At 40.8% G+C, this 22,537-nt stretch overlaps 1 protein-coding gene across 4 annotated transcripts in view; it reads right to left on the bottom strand.

Annotated features, from left to right (window-relative positions):
- Positions 1 to 22,537, bottom strand: part of LOC136838786 (uncharacterized) — a 69,297-nt gene that overhangs the window by 15,496 nt on the left and 31,264 nt on the right. For 2 of the 4 annotated variants that reach the window (XM_067104331.1, XM_067104329.1), the window contains one exon: positions 4,205 to 4,262. The exons of the other annotated variants lie outside the window; for them this stretch is intronic. In XM_067104331.1, the coding sequence (XP_066960432.1) occupies positions 4,246 to 4,262 (17 nt within the window). In that variant the 3' untranslated portion in view covers positions 4,205 to 4,245. The remainder of the gene's footprint in view (positions 1 to 4,204; positions 4,263 to 22,537) is intronic. 4 annotated transcript variants of the gene reach the window in all.

Consider the following 22,537-nt stretch of genomic DNA (forward strand, 5'->3'; position numbering starts at 1 on the left):
GTGCTTCAAACCTCTCTCAAATCCAAAAACATAAGCAACTAAAAAGTGGGATAGTCCAGAAAACCCCTAAATAAGAGGTTTCTGTTGTCCATGCATCATTTAATATGGCTCCTTGCTTCCTGACTGTGAGGCACAGGTTATGTTGGAGGGTGTGAAACAAAATGTTCTGCTTCAAGCACCCCTTAAACAAGTGCAGGGTGTGTGTCATGCAGAATGAGCTTCTCCAAGGATGGCAGGTGACAAGTAGACGACCTGCAGGTTTGATGATGCTTCGAGACAGGAATTGTGCTGTCACCACCTTAAACTTACTGACTAGCATCTCTAGGGCACTGAGCAGTTCATACCATACTGATTAGCATACCCAAGGACATCCTGGGGCAACTGCATCTCCTAGGATGCCAAGAATTATTCAGCTGTCCAAAAAATGCAGACAAACTTTCCAAGTAAATGGCCCAAATGAAACTAAAGAGGGCACTCACATAAGACTGAGGCTGTCGACATACCAAAACACAGAACTTGAAAGTGATAAAAGCCAACATAAACGTGTGATTTCCAACCTGAACTGAGTGAAAGACAAACTCTTCCAGGATAGAAGTTAATGTCCAGCGACTACATGCCTTCTCTACCTGGAAGAGGCAACTGTAGAAGCCTGTTGACTAGTTATCCAAGATTTCAAATAAATCTTTCTTCAGCATGGCCCTCAGCTCTGACAACACTAGGATGTGGGTAGGGAATGGAATAAAAAAAAAATGTGTTTGGGAAGGTGTCCTTGAAGAGCAGTTTATACCAGTACCAGCAGAATAATGTAACACAAAGCTTTGTTCATTTTGCTCCCCTTTTGCCTAATGGTATGACTGCCTCCTCTTGTTCTCCCTTTGCTTTGCTTCTGGGCTGTGGCCTGGGGAGCAGGGTGAAATGGTAGACAATATCTTGACCTTTGTTGAACAAGGAAGTTAACTGAACTCCTGACCAAGGTTTAAAAATGGTCTGGGCTCCTCCCAACTGTGATGACAATGGCACAGCCACCACCAAAAGCTATGGCTGCAAAGGCATCAGGACAATGTCAAAGGTTAAGGTAGAAAATAGTGCCAAGTGTGTCCAAACACCATTTTGCCAATGCTGCCTTGGCCTGGCTCTTTGAAAAGGGCAAGAAGTTCAACACCAATCCACATGAAAAGGCCAAGAAGTTCAACACCAATCCACATGAAAAGGGCAAGACTGCTCTCAACTACAAACTGACATAGGCTGTCCTCCTAAGAGAATATCCAACAGAAGGTAATATCCACAAGCATTTTCAATCAGATGTTAAGCTATGAAAACACCATGGATCCTACTTCACTAGAGAAGGCAATCACTTTCACACAAAGCTGCTCCAGTGGGAAACCATTTGTCAGTCTACAGACTCACTGGTCGAACTGCAAGGAAAACCTGCATCCTTCAGTGTGTATACATCCTCTGGTATGCCAAAAGCAGGGGGAGAAGTCTTTGAGTAGCTGGAGGCTAATGAAATTCTCTAGTCCAGTGATCCAATTTCATTATCTACAGCACCCCATGAGCAAGTGGGGACCAGGGCAGCCTGAACAAGGGTGTCACCTCTAGAGGTCCACTCAGTGGATGATATCATGTCCCAAGGCTGAGATGCCTCCCACAGACAACTGCACTTAAGGATAAAAACAATTTGCTCCCAAAAATGTTTAGGTAATTCTGTTGGATCTTGCAAAAAGTAGGGCACTACACTCTTGCTGTATCCACAACAAACTACACATGCCAAACTGAAGGAAAGATTGTTCAAATGATCATGACACAGCATATCCTGAGCCCTAAGATCTGAACACTTGTGGTGAGCTACAGTCTTACGACATGGTGCTGACCGGTAATGAGCAGCTGCTCAGTCTAATACAGAGGTGCACCAATGCAACCAGACCCGCTGGAACTGGTACTAGGCAAAAGTGAACAATAAGCACCAACCTACCATAATCAAGTCGACCAATAGCAAATCTAAAAACACTGGAAATGGCACCACTCAAAGATGACTTGTCTTGGGCACAACTGAATTGATTACCAACCTCGTCCTTAGCTATCCTGTACCAGTTCATAAGAACCAGGACGGTCTAAAACCACATGGATTGAATACTACCTGGAGGCACAGTGGTGAAGAGCATAGTCCAGGTCAAACCAATGCTCCCTAGAAGCCCTGGCAAGAAACTGGCCATGAGCATCCTTGTGGCTTCCATTATCAGTCCCCCTCCTTCAATTCCAGCCACATGAATGGATACAATAATTGTCAACCCCCTTCCACGAAGAATGGCATCCATATGACAGAGATTCAGCAATATGTGATATCGATGGAAGACCTCTAAGCACTCTTCCTATCTACCCATCAGGTGGTCCAGGGGCAAACATCAGAAGTAGGAGAAGAGGTGGAAGAGAAAAGGGATGAACCCTAACACAAGGAGCCATGAGAAGCAGACCTGTAAAAACCTCAGCCATAACAACAGCAATAGACAAACCAACCATAGTGAGGCATATCAGGAAGGCAGAACACAAAGGCTGTGCCGATGAAGCCAAGGATGGCCAAAAAAGTCTTCAGCAACCCTCAAGACTCCAAAGGGAGCTTTGGAGACTGGACAAGTGTTGCATGGGTAAGTGCAATATGGGCAGACAGGGTCCGTAGCAAGAGAAGAGTGGCTGGTAGTGACTTATGCTCTCAGACGAAGCCCGAGCAGAGAGCAAAAGCACTGTAAGAATAGTGGCAAGCCCATGCGGGGAACAGCACCCTGAGGAGACACGAGTCAAAGGAAGTTTGTGTTGCCTCCTGATGGCACCAATTAAAACTTGTTTGCCTTCTGTTAAGCACTAATCTTCTGCCAATGATTAGACCACACAGCATACTCTTAGAAGCAAAGTCTCTGGAATATGCCTGACTGCTGAAAAGAACCATGCTAAGTAACAGGATCAACTTTCATGGAATACACAAGACCATTACACATATGACCTTGCCCAGGATGCCTAGGCTGTCCTTGCAACTTACCAGACACGATGGAATAGAAATGACAAATCTATTAATTTGTATTTTTCATATAACAAACCCTCGGTCTTAACATTAGGATACTTTGGAGTTCCAGTTGTTGTTACCTAAGGATAAGTTGGAAGCTGACATCAATAGATGTCGTACGGATACTAACAACAGGCTTGTTCAGCAAGCTCTTAGTAAGTCTAATGCGAGTCGGTCTAATGCTGCGAGGCAGACTCAACAGGCTCCGCAAAATAAGTTGGTAAGATCTATTCCTGTCCCTAAACCTACTCAACTGCTCCATCAATGAAGAAACCATCCCAACAGCGGCCCTTTCAGAGCCGACCTGCAAGAGGAAGGGGAAATAGGGGCAGCGGCAAGGGTACAAGACGATAGAGTGGGCGCTGCTCCCCACTTAGTGCTATCAGTGGGAGGATGCCTGGTGCACCTTTCTTATGATCTGGGACACACAAACATCTAATTTTGCAAGGAGAAGTGAAGAAAATGGTGGAGAAGGGAGCAGTAGAGCAAAAAAACACTTCCTTTGGTGGGCTTCTACAGCCAGATCTTTGTAGTACCGAAGGCCAAATGCGAATGGAGGATAGTAATAGACCTGTCATTATTAAGAATTACACTAACAATAAACCAAAACAAAGAAAATGGCATGATAGCATAGTAGGAAAACCAAAGTCAAAAGTTCCACAACCACCAGAAGATGTGTGGTCTTAAAGGTGACTGAAGAAAATGCAAGAGTATAATCAGCTGTGTGGGTACTTATTTCCCCTACTGCCATCCTGCTTCCACCTGTAAATACCTTACTAACATGCTTCAATAACTGTACCAGCTGGCACCAAAAATACTCCTATATAAAGGACAAAGATTTGTATTCTTGTGGAACAAAACAGAAGCAAAACAAAAATGGTTAGGCAATTGTTAAATAACATGCAATAGAAGTGTAAGTATATGAAACTTGAAATAGCATCTACCCATCACCTTTGCAGTAATTACTATAGTGTGTCAGATACAAAGTAAAACAAACTTGTAACACTCAAGTGTCTTTCTACACAGGAAAAATACTTTAATTCCTTAAAGAATATACAATTTTATGAGCTGTCAGTAGAAGAGGGAGAATGAAAAAGCAACCAGTGCCAGCCATAGGCTAATGCAAATTTAAAGGCAAGGGAAACCTACCTTCTGGGAACACATGCGTTACTGTCTGTATTCTACAAGATTCATTTCTCACTGAGTTCTGGAAATTGAAAACTACATAAATAAAAAATCTACAACTTGCAAAAGCCTCAAAAACCACAGCATAACTCCCTGCTGCTAGCTTTTGCTATACCATATCAAATTTGCTATTTTTCAACAGGAATAACAGGGGTTCTAATCCCATAAACATTTACGGTGACAGTTTTCAAAGGAAAAGCCATTAGATCCAGATCTGGTGGTACCATGACTGAATGAAAATCCAAAAGTACTCTTTTTGCGGGCATCCAAGAGGATCATCACGTGAAAGGAATTCAGCAGCTACCTACAGTTATTGGGTTACACAATCATTCTTAAAGCTAACCCCTCTTACTTTTGATACCAACATCCATCAATGAATTAAATGTGTTTAGCACATGAACAGTAAGTTTGAAGCTCCTAAATACAGGCCCCTATTCAAAGGGATATCAAAACACAGACATCAAAATAATGGAGAGTTCAGAAGGTCCTTTTAATTATTCAAAACATTATGTGGCAGTAAGTTTTTTTGGTACCTGATCAATCCACCATAGATTTATAAAAGGCTGATGAATGCCAGCATTATGTTAGCACTAAAATGAATACACACATTAGAACCTTTAAAAATAGTGAAAATAAATACTAATAATTATACCAGTAGTAATAGGAGGGTGGATTCTTCTACGAGATCTGTTTGCAGCAGTACAGGATAAAAGCAAACGCTAAGATTTAATACATTCCTTAAAGAAAGCAAGGATATTGAAGAATTTTTACCTATTCTCGGATAATTTCCTAGGTCCCAGTAACATCTCACAGCCAAGTCAACTGGGTGAGCAGCAAACAAAATGAATGCCAGATCTTGCAAATGCCACCTCAAAATCAAACCCAGAGTTGACAACCAAGGGTCTACATCAGTTCCAATCTCTTCTTTTACCTTTGAGAAAGGTCATTAAAGAACACAAGGCCTTCCTTAAAAGTTGAGGTAAAATTCAAGTCTTCCACAAAGAGCCAAAGAAACACTCATGAACTACAAAACAACATGGCACATGTTAGGTTTTTCGGTTGTTATAGTGAAACAACCTTTTTTAGTTTGTTAACCTGCACTCCTGTTTTCTGTGAGGAGGCGAGGTTACGTTCGTCTCTTTTTGTTTTTCTTCCTTAGTCAGGTTTTGGAAGGCAGATCGACAGGTTCTCGTGATGCAGTCGAGAACAAACAGCAGCACTTGTTGATATGGCAGGTGTGGGTCACCTGCTGATGTCAAGGAGGACGTCAACCCAGCTCCCGAAGTCGAGGTGGTGACCAAACCATGGTTTTCAGTTTTGAGGAGATATTATCCTTCTGGGGCAGCGGAGTGGCTGTCGCATCGACTCTGTCGTGGTCTTTGGTGATGTCTCGGCAGTGTATGATGGTCGACCTCGAGGATCGTGGATTGTGGCTCTGCATGATTACTCTGTTTATATGTTTATTTCATTTGGATATGTTGAAGGAGCAGTGCATGGCTCTGAGTAATCTTTACGGTTTGTTTCACTTTGTGTGATGCATGATAGTTCATTACCTGATTATTAGTGATGAGCAAGTGTATGGCTCATATTGCTATTGGTTGTTATTGTAATTTGTGATGAGCAAATGTATGGCTCGTGTTAATTATTATTGGTTATTGTTATTGGTAATGAACAAGTGTATGGTTAAATAATTATTGGTTTTATTGCTGCTGTTGAACATGTTTATTTTAGGTCAGTTTAATTTTTGCTAATTGTTGGTCACTTAGTTGAACTTTAAAATTATTTGAATTTATTTGTAATTTATGATAATGACCATTTATGTTGTCTGTGCTTTCCAAAGCCTGGACTCAATGTAATTAATGTAAATATCTTAGGTTAATAAATTAGGTTTAAGACACTTTAGTATTTTCTTTTGCTCCCTCCTCCTTGGGTTGTTGCAGTCCATCAGTCCATTCCAGTCCCATTTTTATTGAGAGTTTATGAATCTGGTGGTCACGTAGAAAAGTGACCATGATACACATCTGAAGGACCAAACCAGGGTAGAATGTATATTTGTGAAAGATGACAGCGCAATCATGAAAGAGAAGTGGAACTCTTGAAAGAGTGGTGGTTTCGATCATGGGTCATCTTAGAAGGCTCAAGGCATTCATTTTACATTTTCTTGGATAAACTTGAATTTACAAATCCAAGGCCAAAATTTTATTAATACCCAATGAATCTAGAGCCAAGATTTGCTTATTACTCGAGAAAGTTAGACACTGACTATGAGGGAAAGAAAAAATACGTAAGCTACTCATTTGTGTAACATTCAAGATCATACCATGTTAGGCTTCAAGACATGAGGGAAGAAAACTAACTGAAGACCTTGTAAAATTAAAGGATGATCAGGGCAAGAATTTCACAGCTTGAAGGTACAAAGAAACAATGATTTCTTGCATTCAATTTCTGATTAAAACTGAGGAGGAAAAAAGAAATTGGTAATGAAGAACAAAAAACAAAAGTAATGAATAATAATTGTTTATGAAGTACAATCAAGCCTGAACTGACTAGACAACTGCAATTCAGAATCTTCTTTATCATTTTTAACTACAAACCAAAGGTAGTTCTAATGCAATTGCCTGTCTATTCTTGGTACTCAGGCAATTCGGAGAATTCTTAATGGTAATCAATTATTCGGTCTCGTAACGTCGTTCTCAAGGTTCCAGACTTATGCCACTACAGCAAAGCATTCCAACAGATAATGAATGGGAAAATAAGGATTGTAAGCATGAGTGAAAGAGTAGTGCCTCAAAGACATTAAAAAAATTTCATGTGTCAATTTCTTTATCTTAATCTTATTTACTCTTAAAATGGGTGGTACTATTCAAAACTTTTAGCTGCTCATCTGTTCCTAAATGAGGCTATCTGTTATATAAGGAAATTCCCAGGGTGGCTGGTATTGTACATTTTTAAATCTGATTTCTTTCTGAAGGATCTAGTCTGATTACTGAAGATAATTATGAGAATCTTAAATATTTCTATTAATTGACCTCCTAATCAATGCTTTTCTAAGTACCAATTGATGCATTCTACACTCCTTTGATATTCTTGGTGTCTGACTGATCTTGCTGAGCTTGGCTGCCTTGCCTGTATGGCTTCTAATCTAAGCCCTCCCACTGAGATGGCAACCTAGGATAGCATATACTATGTGGGGCAAACTTTGAAATTTTATAAGGTTAGTAATCCTTCCTCTTTCTAATAGTAATATTTTCTCTTCCAAGTAATAAATTCTCATTTAATATGTCCTAAAAGGTCACTCATGTAGATAATAAAAAGTAAAGGACCAAGCACAGAAGCAAATGTTTCACCAGCCAGTGCGTAAGAATCACACAGGCACCAGCTAGTGTCACAAATGCAGCTACGGACTGTCATTCAGCCAAATATTCCAAAGTTGTCCTTTCAACTAAAGTTGAGGACATCACACACCAGATCTGGAGCTAATTGGTTTTACCCAAACCTTGACAGATTTAGATAATACCATAAATTTGTATCAAACAGGCAAATCAATACCTTAATAAAAAAGACCATCCAAAACTTTGTGTTGCAATTAAGACAAAACAGCATGATATAAAGTAATATAATCCTGAACCATACATAAGAGCCACATACAACTGCACTTTTACCCATAAAAATTTAGCTGTTTACATAAAATCTACAAAAACTACTTTAAATATCTACTTTCAATAAAATTACTCAATGCCATGAAAACTATGCTACATTTCAAGGGAAATTTTTTTTTGGCTAAATTGAATCAAAGCCCCTTTTCCTTAACCACTGCTACAATACAAGACCTGGGTTACCAATGACTATGTCACCACCTTCAGCATCAAATCAAAAAAATACACACCCTACGCAATCTTGCTTTAACCGGGTAATTTGTGGCCAGTGATTTCTAAAATCTTAACACACCCTTGATAACTGTCTCATCCTTTTTAGTATCATGCGTTGATCTCGCACAGTTCAATTTTTAAATGAACACAGCCACACACTTCTAAATACAGAGCATTTCTCTTAAGGTTTACTTATACCAGAAACAGGTAGTTAATTATATATTTTTCAAGGGTACAGGAACTGCAACAAAAACCATAAGGCCTAAAACAAATTTTTAGTCAACAATACTTCTGGACAGTTTAATGCCCTAACATCTTAAACAGCAGGTCATGAAATCTCACCCAAGACTTCACATTAGTTATCCACTTGAAGTTTTCTTTAGGGGTAACAGTCACTAACCAGATAACATGAAATAAAAGCCCTTGATATACTGAGGCAGGGATATCATAACCTATACCGAAAAATTATTGAAAAATTAATATTACTGCATGATATATAGACTGTATAATCATTGTACATGAATCAACAAAAATATATGTACAGTACTGTATGTTTATACATGAATGAAAAAATAGCCACTTCTGCATTCCAGGACTACACTCTTTTTCCTTCAAAATTAGAGTAAGAATATTAATATTAAGAAATTTTTGGCACTAAAATATTATTAAGAAATTTTTGGCACAATTTCCTAAGATAAAGTACCTACACAGAAACATAAAGTACCTACACAGAAACAATGTCAACAAACTGTCTATCTAAGATCATAAAAATGTTATTTTCATGATAAAATTATGTTTCATATATACCTACCAAGTAATAACACAGCTATAGTTTCAACTCGCGTGGCAGCCTTTATTTAAAAAATCGCGGTAGCACTTCGATAGTTTAGTGTAGGTGACAAGCCCTGCCCACTAACGGGAGTACTGTACAGACAGTCCCCGATTATCAGTGATCCGGTTTTACGGGGCTTGTCTAGCGACAAAAATCAGCAATTTTAGGTGCCAAAAATCACCGATTTCCGCTTACTGGCACCAATACATACCTAACAGAGGCGCCGATGACTGAAAATTGCTGATTTTTGGTTATCAGTGATTTTCGGTTATCATCACGCCATCAGAATGGAAGCCCCGCCGATAACCAAGGACTGCCTGTACTGGAAACAACTTAGCAGAAAACCTCAATCTGTTTGTGCCTATGTTCATGAAAGAGGAGGGGGGTGGGCTCCGATTCTGTAACTTCATGTTAAGTATATGTGAAACTTAATTCTATCATGAAAATAATATTCTCATATAAGTAACTTACCAAGTAATTACATAGCTTTATCCCACATTGACAGGAGGTGGGATACATGGACATATTCTACTCCAAAACATTAAGCAATAGTAATGAATCTGAAATGGTTTGCTAGCATTGAAACAATGCTTTTCGTTTCTTTGCCCAGTAAGAGAGTTACTGCAGGTGAAAAACTGTCTCTGGTTGGTGCTCATCTTAACCTGTAGAGGCGTGGTGGTTGAGCCGTGGGTCACCTCTACTTAAGTGGGAGCTTTGCAGCAGAGGATAGGCCTGATTGCTGGCAAAGCATACACAAGTGCCCTTGCCCTGGGTGCACTATCAACACAAAAAACTAAACGCTTTCACCTACACTGAAAACACCACAACCCATTAACTGAGACTGGTGGGTAAAGTCAACCCCTGGTATTCACAGGGGATGAGTACAACTAACCCCCGTGAATAGCTAAAATCTGCGAATGCTTAAAAGCCCTCTAAAAATACTTATAACTGCCTATTTTGATAGTTCAAAACAACAAAAAACCCTCTGAAAATGTTTATACCTGAATATTTTATGTTTTATCACAAAAAGTGCATTTAGTCATGGAAATATGAAAATACAGTAATTTGTGAATATTTCTCTTGAAAATGCCATGAATAGGTGAATTTTCTGCAAATAATGTGTATATGTTCCATAGAGAAACCTGCAAATAGGTGAGTCCGCAAATCTGGAACCACGAATAGGCGGGGTTCGACTGTACTCAAGGTATATTGTACCCACCCCCCGGCTCCTGAAGATTTGACACCTTACTTCAAGGTGAAGAGATAGAAAAAGAGATTCCTATGCTTCCTCCCCCAATACCACGCCAGCCATTAAAAATGGCCCCAAGGTACTGCAATTTTCAAACACTGTTTCAGCTTCTTTCAAATAATGAGACGCGAAGATTGGTTCGCACTTCCAGTAGGTACCTGCAGAATGGAAGTGAGGGACATATGTGCCTGAACGCTAATAAGGTTGAGACTGCCCTGACGTCATGAGCTTTCACTTTAAAAGTAGGCAAAGCTTCCTCCTGAATCTGAGATCGCACCTCAAAAATTAAGTCTTTGACGAAGAAGGATGATGCATTCTTAGTCAGAGGGCGAGACAGGTTCTTGACAGAGGCACCAGATGTTACTGGATGGTCCTCTGATCTGCTCGGGGCTGCTCAGGTAATAACTTAAAGCCCTAGCAGGACAAAGAACTCTCTTCTTCTTCAGAGCCAAGGTATCTGTTAAGGATTTAAAGGAGAAAGAATGGTGGGCCAAGGCTTGGAAGGGTCCTTGTTCTTAGCAAAAATCCAAGGGTAAAGTAGCAAACTGCATCTCCTTTATCGATGGCTTGGAACTCGCTAATATGTTAGCAGTATCCAAAGCCACGAGGAACAGTGTCTTTCGAGTAAGGTTTCTCGGAGAGGAGGAGCTAAGGAGTTCAAAAGAGGGACCTGTCAGCCACTTCAGCACTATGTCTGTTAACCCTTAAGGGAGAGGCTAAATATTTTTAAACACCCCCAGACCGGGCAAGCTTTAAGGTTGGCCAATTTAAGAAAAAAACATATCAATGGAAAGAGGAAGATATGCAAATGCACATGGTGTAGGAAAAAAATTCTAAAAATTTGTCCCTACCTTCCACTGGAAGTTGAAAGTGACTAATTTACAACCTTGTGTGGGGCCTCTTTTACAAGACACTCATAAAAATATTATAATTTTACTAAGTTATACATGTTTTTCTATTAATTCATTTTATTTTATTTTGTAAAATTATAAATACAGCTCAGACTATATCACAACAGATAAGAACTAAAATCTATAACAAATTCTGAGTATTTGTTGTAAAATACTTATGAGATTTACTGAGATGGGGAGATGCAGTAACTTTTTGTGAGGTACAGTATACATGTTTTTTCTAACATTTCTTTGCACTTTTCTTTGCAAAATTACAATTATAGCTGACATACTATCATAAAAGATAAGAACTAAAACCAACAGCAATCCCTGGGTATATTTATAAGCAAATAAATAAAAAGACATCATGGGATAGAGAGGGGCATTATATTCCCACCATCAAGTCTCAAGGCAAACTGATCCCCCTCTGTCCTGTGCTGAGCTACTACAGCTGCCTTAAGTCATTTATGGACCATTGAAGTGCCACGACCATCTTTCCTGCTAAATTCATCCAAATTTATGGCATGTAATATTAATACTCATATGAGTTAGCCCGTCCATCACTCAAAACCTGTTACAGATCATCATTTGATGATGCTCGTCCATTAAGGGTTGAGATCTGGGACTGACACAAAATCAGGACCCGGTGTTTAAACAATGAGCTAAACACAGCTTGATACCCCTTAATGGTGGAGGACGAGAGATTCCTAGATCTCCTCTGATAAAAAAGGAAATCTGCAATTTGGGTCACAGGCATCTCATAAGAAGAGATGTTGAGTCTGCTACACCGGCTTGAGAAAATCGCCCCTTAGCCTGGAAGATATGGCTAGAAAATTGACGCCTGCATCTTGCAATAGCCTCTACGGCACAATTTGAAAACCTTTACGCTCAGACAAGCTTCCCGACAGTCTGAAGCCTGTCAGGGCAAGAATGGACAACCCTTTGATATCTCTCAACGTGAGGTTGTCTGAGTAGACACGGTTTTTGTGGAAGAAAGTCTCGGAAAGTCCACCCAAAACCATAGCAGGTCCTGGAACCATTCTTTCAGGGCCAGAATGGGGCTATGAGAGTCGTAACATTGCGATGAGCCCAAGACTTGTTCAGCACTTCCCTGACCATGTTGAAGGGCAGAAAGGTGTAGAGGACCAAGTAGGACCAATCTAGCAGGATGGTGTCTGTTGCCCATGCTTGAGGGTTCAGGGCCGGAAGGAAGAGAGAGAGAGAGAGAGAGAGAGAGAGAGAGAGAGAGAGAGAGAGAGAGAGAGAGAGAGAGAGAGAGAGAGAGAGAGAGAGAGAGAGAGAGAGAGAGAGAGGCCATGGTTCCTAGAGGTGGCAAACAGATCCAATTTCAGCCTGCCCCACAGTTTCGCAGATTCTGATAGACCAGGGGATCCAAGGTCCACTCTGTGGGAAGGACCTGCTTTTGACAGCTTAGTTCATCTGCCAGAATATTTATTTTGCCCTGAATAAAACAATTTTGACCTGTCCACAGTAGAAGGTCTCCAGCTGTCTGGCAGAGAGAAAATATGAGAGTGCTGCCTCGCTTTCGTATGTACATTAGGGATGTGGTATTGTCTGAATGGACTACCACAGTCTGAATCCCTAAGTGAATTGCTTTCAGCTCTCTGAAACTGATGTCAAGGTTCTGTTCTTTCGGCGACCACGTCCTGGAAACTTTCTGGTTCCCTGAGGGAACTCCCCAGCCTAGAATCGAGGAGTCTGAAAAGAAGTTTAGGTCTGGGCACAGAGGATGGATGGCTTTCCTTCCGAAAGACTACGTTCAGACCGCCACCACTGCCGGTCCGACTTGAACTACAGGTTTGTGGGAAATGTTTAAGTGTCTGGCTGTGTTTCCCTGTCCCAGCTGGCTTTGAGGTAAAATTGCCAAACTCTCGTATGAATTTGCCAACCTTGACGAATGTCTTGATGGACGAGTCCCCCCAGTAGGCTCATCCACTGATGGGCCGAGCAAGACAAAAGGGCTAGAAACTTGTGGACCATCTGAAGGCAGCTGGTGATTCTCTTGGCCGATGGAAAATCCCGAAAAGTCTGAGAGTTAGTCCTGAGAGAGGAGATGTTCAAGTCCTTCTTGCAATTTTCCCTCAAAGGGGATCAAAGAGGCAAGTTGTCTAGGCAGAGACTGGTTTTTATGCCTATAAAAGAAAAAAAAAAAAGTCATTTGTTAGAGGAGCAAGGACTCTGGTGGATGCTTGAGGTGCCGTAGAGAGGCCAAAGCAAACAGCCCAAAATTGGAAGACTTTAGCTGTTGCCGGGTGCTCCAAAAGGAGACAGGCGTTTAGATGCTGACATGGGACGCCTGAGAGGGCATCCTGGAAGACAAATCTTAAGAAACTTCCTGGAGTCTGGATTGATGAGTAAGTGGAAGTATGCATCTTGTATATCAAAGGTTATCATCCAATTGTCCTGGTGAATGGATGAAAGGACTGACTGGTTCGTCTCTATCTGAACTTTGTCTTCCAAATAAAGAGACTGAGGGCACTTACGTTGAGGATGGGTCTACAAACCTCGGTGATTTGGCGACCACAAACAGACAGAAGTAGAAGCCTTCCGAGTTGATGTCCTCGACTTCTTCTATGGCTCTCTTTCGAAGGAGAGAGGAGACCTCCTCCAAAAGGGCTGAATGTTTTTCTGAGCCTCTTGAGAAGGCCGTCAAAATGAAGGGAGAATGGACTAAAGGGGGAGCTCCAAGAATGGAATGGAGTAAACCTCCCTCAGAACTTTTGACATTCCACTGTTATGTCCCTTTGACACTCCACTTCTCCCAAAACTCGAGAAGACTGGCTTCCACTTGTGCACAGAGGACTTCTTCCTCATTTCTGGGCAAGGACTTGAGCTCCTCTTGACAGAACTGGCCGAGAAGTGGACACTGGAGCAGGTCCTAGACTGGATTTGGGCTTACTTCCAAGAAAGGGATGTAACTGGAGATGAGAGAGTGTCTTAGGAACAAACACGGACGAATCCTTGGGGCATTTGGAAGAATGCACCAGAAGTCAACTTCTATTGGAGATCCGACTTCTGGGCCTTAGTGACTCCTTTAGTGGGAAAGGAGCACCAAAAATCTTTTTTCAAAACCCCATAGAGAAAAAGAGCCAAAAGTTCAAGAGAGCCATCCCTGATGGTCTTGTCCGCACGAGAAAAGACTCCTAGCCAGTCCAAGGCAGGGTCTCCAACTAAATCATTGCCAGCTTTAAGCTTCTTGCCTAGCACTCTCACCATCCAGTCCAAGAAACTGGAAGCTTCAAGCAACTCAAAGAGGTCAAGTTCTGCTGATCGATGAGCATCGGGAAGGAGCTTCCCCAGTGGCGTAGGTAAGAAAACTCCTACGGATTAAGTGCGAGGGAGGAAAGACTAAGGAAGCCTTACCTTGCTCCCTCTTAACAGAGAGCCAAACTTCAATCTCCTTGACTGCCTTCCTACAAGACAAGGAAAGCACCATTGTGGGGAGCCTAGGTCTGTTGTCCAGGTGGCTCCTCATCAGGAAGGGTGAGGTAGCTAGAGCCAAAATAGGGTACGAGAGCTCACCTGCAAATAATGAGGGAAAGCTGCATAGGCTAGAAGACCCACAGTCGGAAATGGGCACTTGGCGCCCTACAGATGATACTGAATAGTTGGCACCAGGCACTCTGGAGCTGGCACTGGAAGCTCGGTAACTGGTGCCAAGCACTCGGGAGCCGGCAGTGACGCTCAGGAGCTGGTGTCAGGCACTCGTGAGGAGATGGGCGCTTGAACGAAGACAATGGGCACCTGAAAGGAATCTTTGGGAGTTTGGGAGCCAAATACTGGAGCCCAAAAGAAGTACACTCAGGAGAAAAATACTCCGGCTGTCCCATGTACTGCAGGAAGGTTGAGGACTGTGCTCAGCTCCTTAAACTGCTAATTGGGCAGCAGAGAAGAGCTACCAGCATTGCCCTAGAGCCTCTTCAATGGACGAGATGAATCCAGAAAGCGCTTGCGGCGCTTCCAAGTCCGGGCTAGAGTCTAGAGAGTCGGACGACAACTGGTGCACATCCAAGAAGCCTTTCCTGTGACTGTTGAAACCTGGGATATATGTTCGACAGGTTCAACTGAGGGGGCAGCAACCTGTGGGCAAATGTCACCGGACTCCCTTGGACTTCCGGCAGGTAGGACAGAGACCTTCGTCTAGGAGAACCAGTGGGATGAGAAGCCACCTCCTCCTCTTCCATAAAACTGTCTCCTGTCAAGACACCTTTCCAATGGCTGTCTGCCAATACCTGGGAATGCGCAACAGGTTCGACTGGAGGGGGGGGTGGGGGGGCAGCTACCAGTGGGCCAACCCCATCAGCCTCCATTGGACTTTCTGCATGTCTTCTCCCAGGTTAATGGGAGTAAGACAGTGACCTTGGTCTAGGAGAACCAAAGGGACGAGTAGCCATCCCCTCCACTTCACTGTATTTGCTGCTAGGTTAAAATCTTGTTAAACCTAAACTCAAGACTGGCAATGGCAAGGGTCAGAAGAAAGGGAGCCAGTAGGTAGATTAAAAGTAGGAAGGGTGGGAAGGAAGAAGAAGGAATAGCAGGGTTATGTTCTAGCCTAGGCTTAGCTAAGAGAAGCACAATTTTCTGTGCTAGAGGCCACATTCTTCTTCCAATCAATAACTTCTCTATGTGAGATTTAAGTACCTTCCACTTAACCTCACTTGGCTCCAGGGGCTTGAGAGCGGGTGTCGAGTGCTTGGGAGCTGGCGCCGTGTACTTGGGCAATCATTACATTCGGCACCAGTTCCTCCTTACTACATTATTGTACCCTACATTTACTGCAAAATATGTCTCTTCTTACTACAAGGGTCATATGAAGACCTGAGCTATCTGTTATGCAATCTTTGCTACAGTAGCGAAAGCCAGATGAACCTGAATCAAACAGAACAACAAAAGCTGGGAAAATTATCCTGAAAGCTATAAAAGCTTGAAAGTTACTCACAATAAGCAATAATACTTCACCAAAATCCAGCCAAACAACCAAAAATCAGTAAACTAAAGCTGCAGCAAATCCCCGCTGTCACTCGAGAGCCCGCAAAAACAGAATGAGGGTTTCTGCTAAGTCGTTTCCAGTAGTCCTGTTAGTGGGCGGGACTTGTCACCAACACTAAACTATCTAAGTGCTACCACGATTTTTTAAATAAAGGCTGCCATGCGAGTTGAAACTATGGCTATGTAATTACTTGGTAAGTTACTTATCCTACTGTCTAGAACTAAGTTTGTATGAAATTTTAACACGAAGTTGCGACTGAAAGCAATTTTCACTGACTGGATCCATGAATTTTTGGCTTTTTGATCATGTAACCACCTGCTTTAAAGAAACTACACTGAACAATAAAAATTTGACAGGCATTTTGTTCAGGAATGTCATCATTGTCAACATAGCCTCCAATGCCACCTGACACAGTTATCAAAACAACAACTACATCAAAGCTTTACTTATATTGTATTCTACTACAGAATGAGCTGGTGACTTGCAAGTCATCATGTTCATCCTTTTACATGTACTTCATCTCCCTTGGATATGCAAGGCTAGTTCACAGAATATTCATAGTTATCTTCATAGCAAAGGGCCTCTCTGAAATTCGCGCCACCCTTTTATTTTTTACCTTCAAAAAACTTCACCTCACCTCCAGCCTCCTTTCTCATAGTTTTTATCCAAGACGACCTGATTCTTATTATATGTGCCCTAGCTGACACTTGTATAATATTATCCTTAGTGTTGTAAGAAGGATTGTCCAGGCCATCTGCATCTCATTTACATCTTTAACTCATCTACACACGGAACTTTTGTAATTTCCCTTTTGGATCATTTGTCACTATCCTGCCATCTGACTTATAATATTCACTTGCTTTTTTCTCAAATTCACAAAATCTTTTAGATACTGTTTCACTGTCATACCATGATTCATGTGAACATAGCAATACAAATTTTTTAAATTGCATTTCACCCAGGTCATTATTTGATTTGAACGTTTTGGAAATCATTGTTCCTACATATTGTACTTGAAAGAATTCACCTCTTAAATCCTGTCTCCATCTACTATTTTATCCCTGAAAACTGAAGATATTATGTCTGGGAATCAATATTTATGATTAAATACAAATATAATATTGAATTAACATCCAAACCTAAAATTTAAATTATACTGTTTCCTCTGATTGAGAGAAAATTTTAAAATGCTGTACCTCAAAATATATATTTACCTTAAAGCTCTTACCTCATCTTAACTTTAATCTATTTCCAATAATATTTTGTATATAACAGACTTGTGAACAAAAAATTATCTATTTCCAATAATATTTTGTATATAACAGACTTGTGAACAAAAAATTATTTTTTTTTACATCCTGAAAGGTTACATCTTGAGATTTTTCAAAGAGTGACTTTGTTACAAGATTTTAAAATTCACATAAAAAACAAATTATTGTACTGAGAATTGTGATAATTTAATTTCACTGATAAAAAGCAATTAGTAGCAAAGACCAGATTTTAAAATTTCCTACTTTTTTAAGTCTAATATCAAAAGCCTGGGATCACAGATTGTTTCTGAAGCTTGCTTGAATACATACAAGGTCCTTCATGGCTAGTGCAAATTATTTATAGCCCTAAAAACATCTGTTGGAATATCCTCTTCTATCATTTACGGAGATGAAAACCATAAAAAATTTGTATATGTTGCAACACATAAAAGCTCTTTAATACAGAATAAAATAAAAATGCAAAGCTTATAAATTTAAAATACATGTACTGCATACAGTAGTAGGTTCAAAAATTTGTTTCAAATTACTTAGCTGATTTAGCCCTATGATAATGAAAAATGTTGAAAGAAATGCTTATTTTTTGCTTCTAAATCATACAGTTTATTTCTTAACAGCTTAGTAATGCTTAAATGATTCTGTGACACTAAAATGATTAACAGCTAGTTTAAGCTAGCTTATGTTGATAAATTTAGCCAAGCCTAAGGTACTTCCAGCAAATTTAGGTTAGATTAGGTCATGTAAGGTCAAGTAGAAAAAAAAAAAGGTCTAAGAATCTTTTATTTCTAGCACCCTTCTAGCACATATATTAAAAATGTATAATTGTTTGGTGATGTATGTTCATCACTTAGCCTATATGCAATAGATTCAGTTAATAGTGTCACCTGAGGAAGTCCAGACAAGGTCTCCTGCCAGTTCAGGAATACAGAGTTTAATTCAGTGGAAAAAAAGAAAAGGGAGGTACCATTACTAATGAACTACTTGCTCAAATATCAAACAGAATTACCTCAGCCCCATTCCCAATAAGGACATTAAAAACATACAATAATGCCTAACACTACTTCTTTAATTTGTTGCAATGCACGTGACTTGTGCTGAAAAACAGCCTAGGGAGAATACGCTCCTTAACAGGTGCTCTAAACATCCTATAAAACTCTATAGCAACCCCACAGCATCACTAATACACGTATTGTACACTGTACAATACGTGTACAGTGTACAATACGTGTATTGTACACTGTACAATAAGTCATTGGATTGTTACATATTTTGGGGCCTACTTATAAAATAAATTTATGCATATTAAGTATCAAAAATAAAGAAAAACCAGAAGAAAATGACAAGAATATAGCACTGTGTACTGTATAGCTCTGTACCTACCTGATGACACTGATGTGCTCTATAGACAGGAAGAGAGAACGAGCTACGGCAGCGGCAATATTTTTATCATTTAATGGTAGACAATGGAACACTCATGCAAACACGTTTGAATTCACTGTCAAGAACTAATGATGCCATGTGGCCAAAGACTGAACTCACATCACATACTATGACAATTTTTATATTTTGGAGCTTTTAAAAACTGTAGTTTTATTGTGTACATATTAATGTACAAGTATATTCTAACATTTGTTTTTATGTGATTTGAAAGTCTTCTATTGATTCTTGTATTTTTATGGCCAATGACTGAACACTGAAACTATGCATGTACCACTATACAGTACATACAGATGAATGTCATGCAAATAAGACTAAGTTCATCTTTAAGCTTTTAAATAATTTTATACTGTACACGACCTATTGTATACATTTTATGTATTTTAACATTTATGTTATTTGGCACTATTTTATTTTATTGTTTTCTGTTTTTTTTTATAGCATTTTCACATTTGTTGCTGACCAACATAAAAATAATATAACGGTTGTACTGTATACTCATTTTCATTTTTAACAAAAACCACCGTAACATTGAAAATGCCCTATGTCAAAGTGTTGTGACTGGAAGCATCACTATCCCATAGTTGTAAAACTGTGGTTTGTATACTATTAATATAAAACACTTAACCAAACTTGCACATTTCACAGAAACTGATGTACAAACAAAAATGAATGCTAAGGTAAGCTACAAGCTATAGCAGCAAGCATGACAGAATACCCAAACAAACTTTAAAAGTTATACCACAAAATAAAAGTTACTGCCATCAACCTTCAATAGAAAATAACTTAAAATATGCTGGAGTTAGGTTTTACACAAAAACCAAGAAAATTCAATCAACCAAGGTTATACATATTGCATCAAAATATGACATTTTTATGACAAAATAGTTTTATATATATACTTAACAAGTAATTACGTAGCTATTGGTTCCCTAACCTACGGCAGCTTAAAAATTCAAAATTTGCGTGGCGGTGCTACTATCGTTTGCATGCAGGTGACAAGGTCCCACCCACTTTCCGGGAGTCAAAGGAAAACTTAGCAGAGAGCTCAATTAGTTTCATGCTCTAATGTCCATGCAAGGGGAGGATGGGGGCTCCGATCATGTAATTACTTGGTAAGTATATAAAAAACTTTAACATAATGTCATTTTTATATAAGTAACTTACAAAGTAATTGTATAGCTGATTCCACATTGTTAGGAGGTGGGAAAGAGCATGGAAATATTCTACTCCAAAGCATTAAGTAATGAATTTGAAACAGAAAGGTTGCTAACACTGAATAGTATGTTTGTTGTTTCCTTACCCGTTGAGAGAGCTACTGCAGGTAGGCACTGCTTCTGATCGGTGCTTCTCTCAACTTGTAATGGGCATGGCAGTGTAGCCAAGGGTCGCCCTTACATTAGTGGGAACTTTGCAGCGGAAGTACACTGTATGCTGACAAAGTTTTAAAAAGATGCCCTTGCCCTGGGCAAAGACCAGAATGCAAAACAATAACACTATCACCTATACCACAGAATTAAAACCATAACCCAAACCATTACAAATTAAAAACGAAAACGGTGGGTACTCCAGGTACAAAGTACCCCCAGGCTTCCCATCGACTCAAACCTCAAGTCAAGGCGAGTGGATAGCAAAGGAGCAGAGTTCCCTATGGCTCCTCTCCCACCACTATACCAGCCCCGGATAAAGGTCTCCTAAAGTGTTAACATTTTCAAACACTGTCTCTATGTCCTTGAGGTAGTGTGAGACAAATATGACTTGCATCTCTAGAACGTCGACTGTAAGACAGTAGAGGGAAGTTGTGACTGCCCTAATTTTGTGAGCCTAAACCTTAACTAACAGAAAGGTTTCCGAGAGATCTGAGAGTGGGCTTCTGATATCAACTCTCTCAGAAAAAAGGATACGGCATTTTTGGAGAGAAGGTGAACCAGGTTTCTTACAGAGCACCAGAGGTTGCTCGAAGGTCCTCTAATCTTTTCTGTCCTGTGAAGGTAGTACCTGAGACACCTCACTGGACAGAGGAGTCTTTCTTCTTCCTCAGGTCCTACAGCAGCCATAACAGTCTTGATGACGAAGGATCTAGGCCAGGGTTTGGAAGGGTCCTCATTCTTTGCAAGGGAACCAAGAGAAAGAGAGCAGACAGCATCCCCTTGCACAAAACCTACTCTCTTATCTATCACTTGTAACTCGCTAATATGTTTGGCAGTAGCAAGCACCACTAAAAAGAGTCTTCTTGGTGAGATTCCTGAGGGAAACAGATGGTAGAGGTCGACAGCTTCCTGACAAACTTTAAGAATATAAAAAAAAGCAGCTATTTGACTTACAGATGTCTCGGAAGAAGAGACGTTATACCAGCTGTACCACCTTCTGAAGACTGCCCATTTTGATTGGTAGAGCTTTGTAGAAGATGCTCGTCTGCACCTCGCAATTGCCTCTACAGTTTGTCTCGAAAAACCTTTTGCTCTGACAAGGTGCTTGACAGTCTTAAGCCTGTCAGGGACAGAGCGGACAACCCTTGGTGGAATTTGAGAAAGTGGGGTTGTCTGAGCAGTGACTGTTTTTGTGGAAGGAGTCTTGGGTAATCCACCAGGAGTTGAATCAGGTCTGGGAACCATTCCTTGTTTGGCCAAAAGGGAGTGACTAGGGTCATGGAGGTGTTCTCATGCGTAGACAGCTTGTTGATTACCTCCCTCATCATTCTGAAGAGAGGGAAGGTTACACATCTAAGCCTGTCCAGTCCAAAAGCATGGCATCCATGCCCCATGCTTGAGGACCCGGGACTGGAGAGCAAAAGAGTGGAAGACGGTGATTTCTCGACGTTGCAAAAAGATCCACTGTGGGCTTGCCCAATAGTTCCACAGATTGTCGCAGACTAACGGGTCTAAGGTCCATTCAGTCAGAAGGACCTGTTTTAGGCAGCTTAATTTGTCCGCAATAACGTTCATTCTCCCTTGAATGAACTGGGTGAGAGAGTGACTTGATTCTCCTCTGCCCACAGGAGCTCCCTTGCTGTCTCGTACAGTGAGAAAGAATGAGTGCCCCCTGTTTGCGAATGTAAGCAAGTGCGGTGGTGTTGTCCGCATGCACTACTATCTTCTTGCTGCAAACTAGATCGGAGAAAGACTGAAGGCCCAGGTGAAATGCTCTTAATGTTGATGTGAGAACTCTGTTGTACTGTAGTCCATGTCCTGGAGACTTCCTGGCTGTCCAGAAGAGTGCCCCAGCCTAGGTCGGAGGCGTCTGAATAAAACTGAAGGTCTGGGTGCACTGGGAGATGAGACTTCCCTTCCTGAAGTTTTTCTACACATGACCACTGCTGGAGATCCTCTTTGATTTCCAACATTATCAGGAGGAACCAAACAAAAACTTCTTTGTTTTCTTCTGAAGATGGAAAGAGAAACCTACAATACTTTCAGGTCCTAACTGTGACCCTTTTTCAAGAGATGAGGTAGTCAGGCTGGTTCAAGGCCCAGCAATCTTCTGGTTGGGTCTTTCTGCACCAGTTCGCTTTGAGGAAAAACTGAAGGGGTCTCATGTGCTGTCTAATTTTACAAACTGCTCTACTGAAGCGAGGGTCCCCAGAAGACTCATCCACTGGACTGCTGAGCAGGAAGGAAGAGGAAGGAACTGACTGACAGTCTGAAGGCAGTTTTCGACTCTTTTGGGTGACAAAAAAACCCGAAAAGTCTGAGAGTTCGGTATCATCCCTAAATAGGGAATCTTCTGAGTCAGTGTCATAAC

This window comes from Macrobrachium rosenbergii, chromosome 5, assembly GCF_040412425.1.
Source record: "Macrobrachium rosenbergii isolate ZJJX-2024 chromosome 5, ASM4041242v1, whole genome shotgun sequence".
Classification (NCBI taxonomy): Eukaryota; Metazoa; Arthropoda; class Malacostraca; order Decapoda; family Palaemonidae; genus Macrobrachium; species Macrobrachium rosenbergii.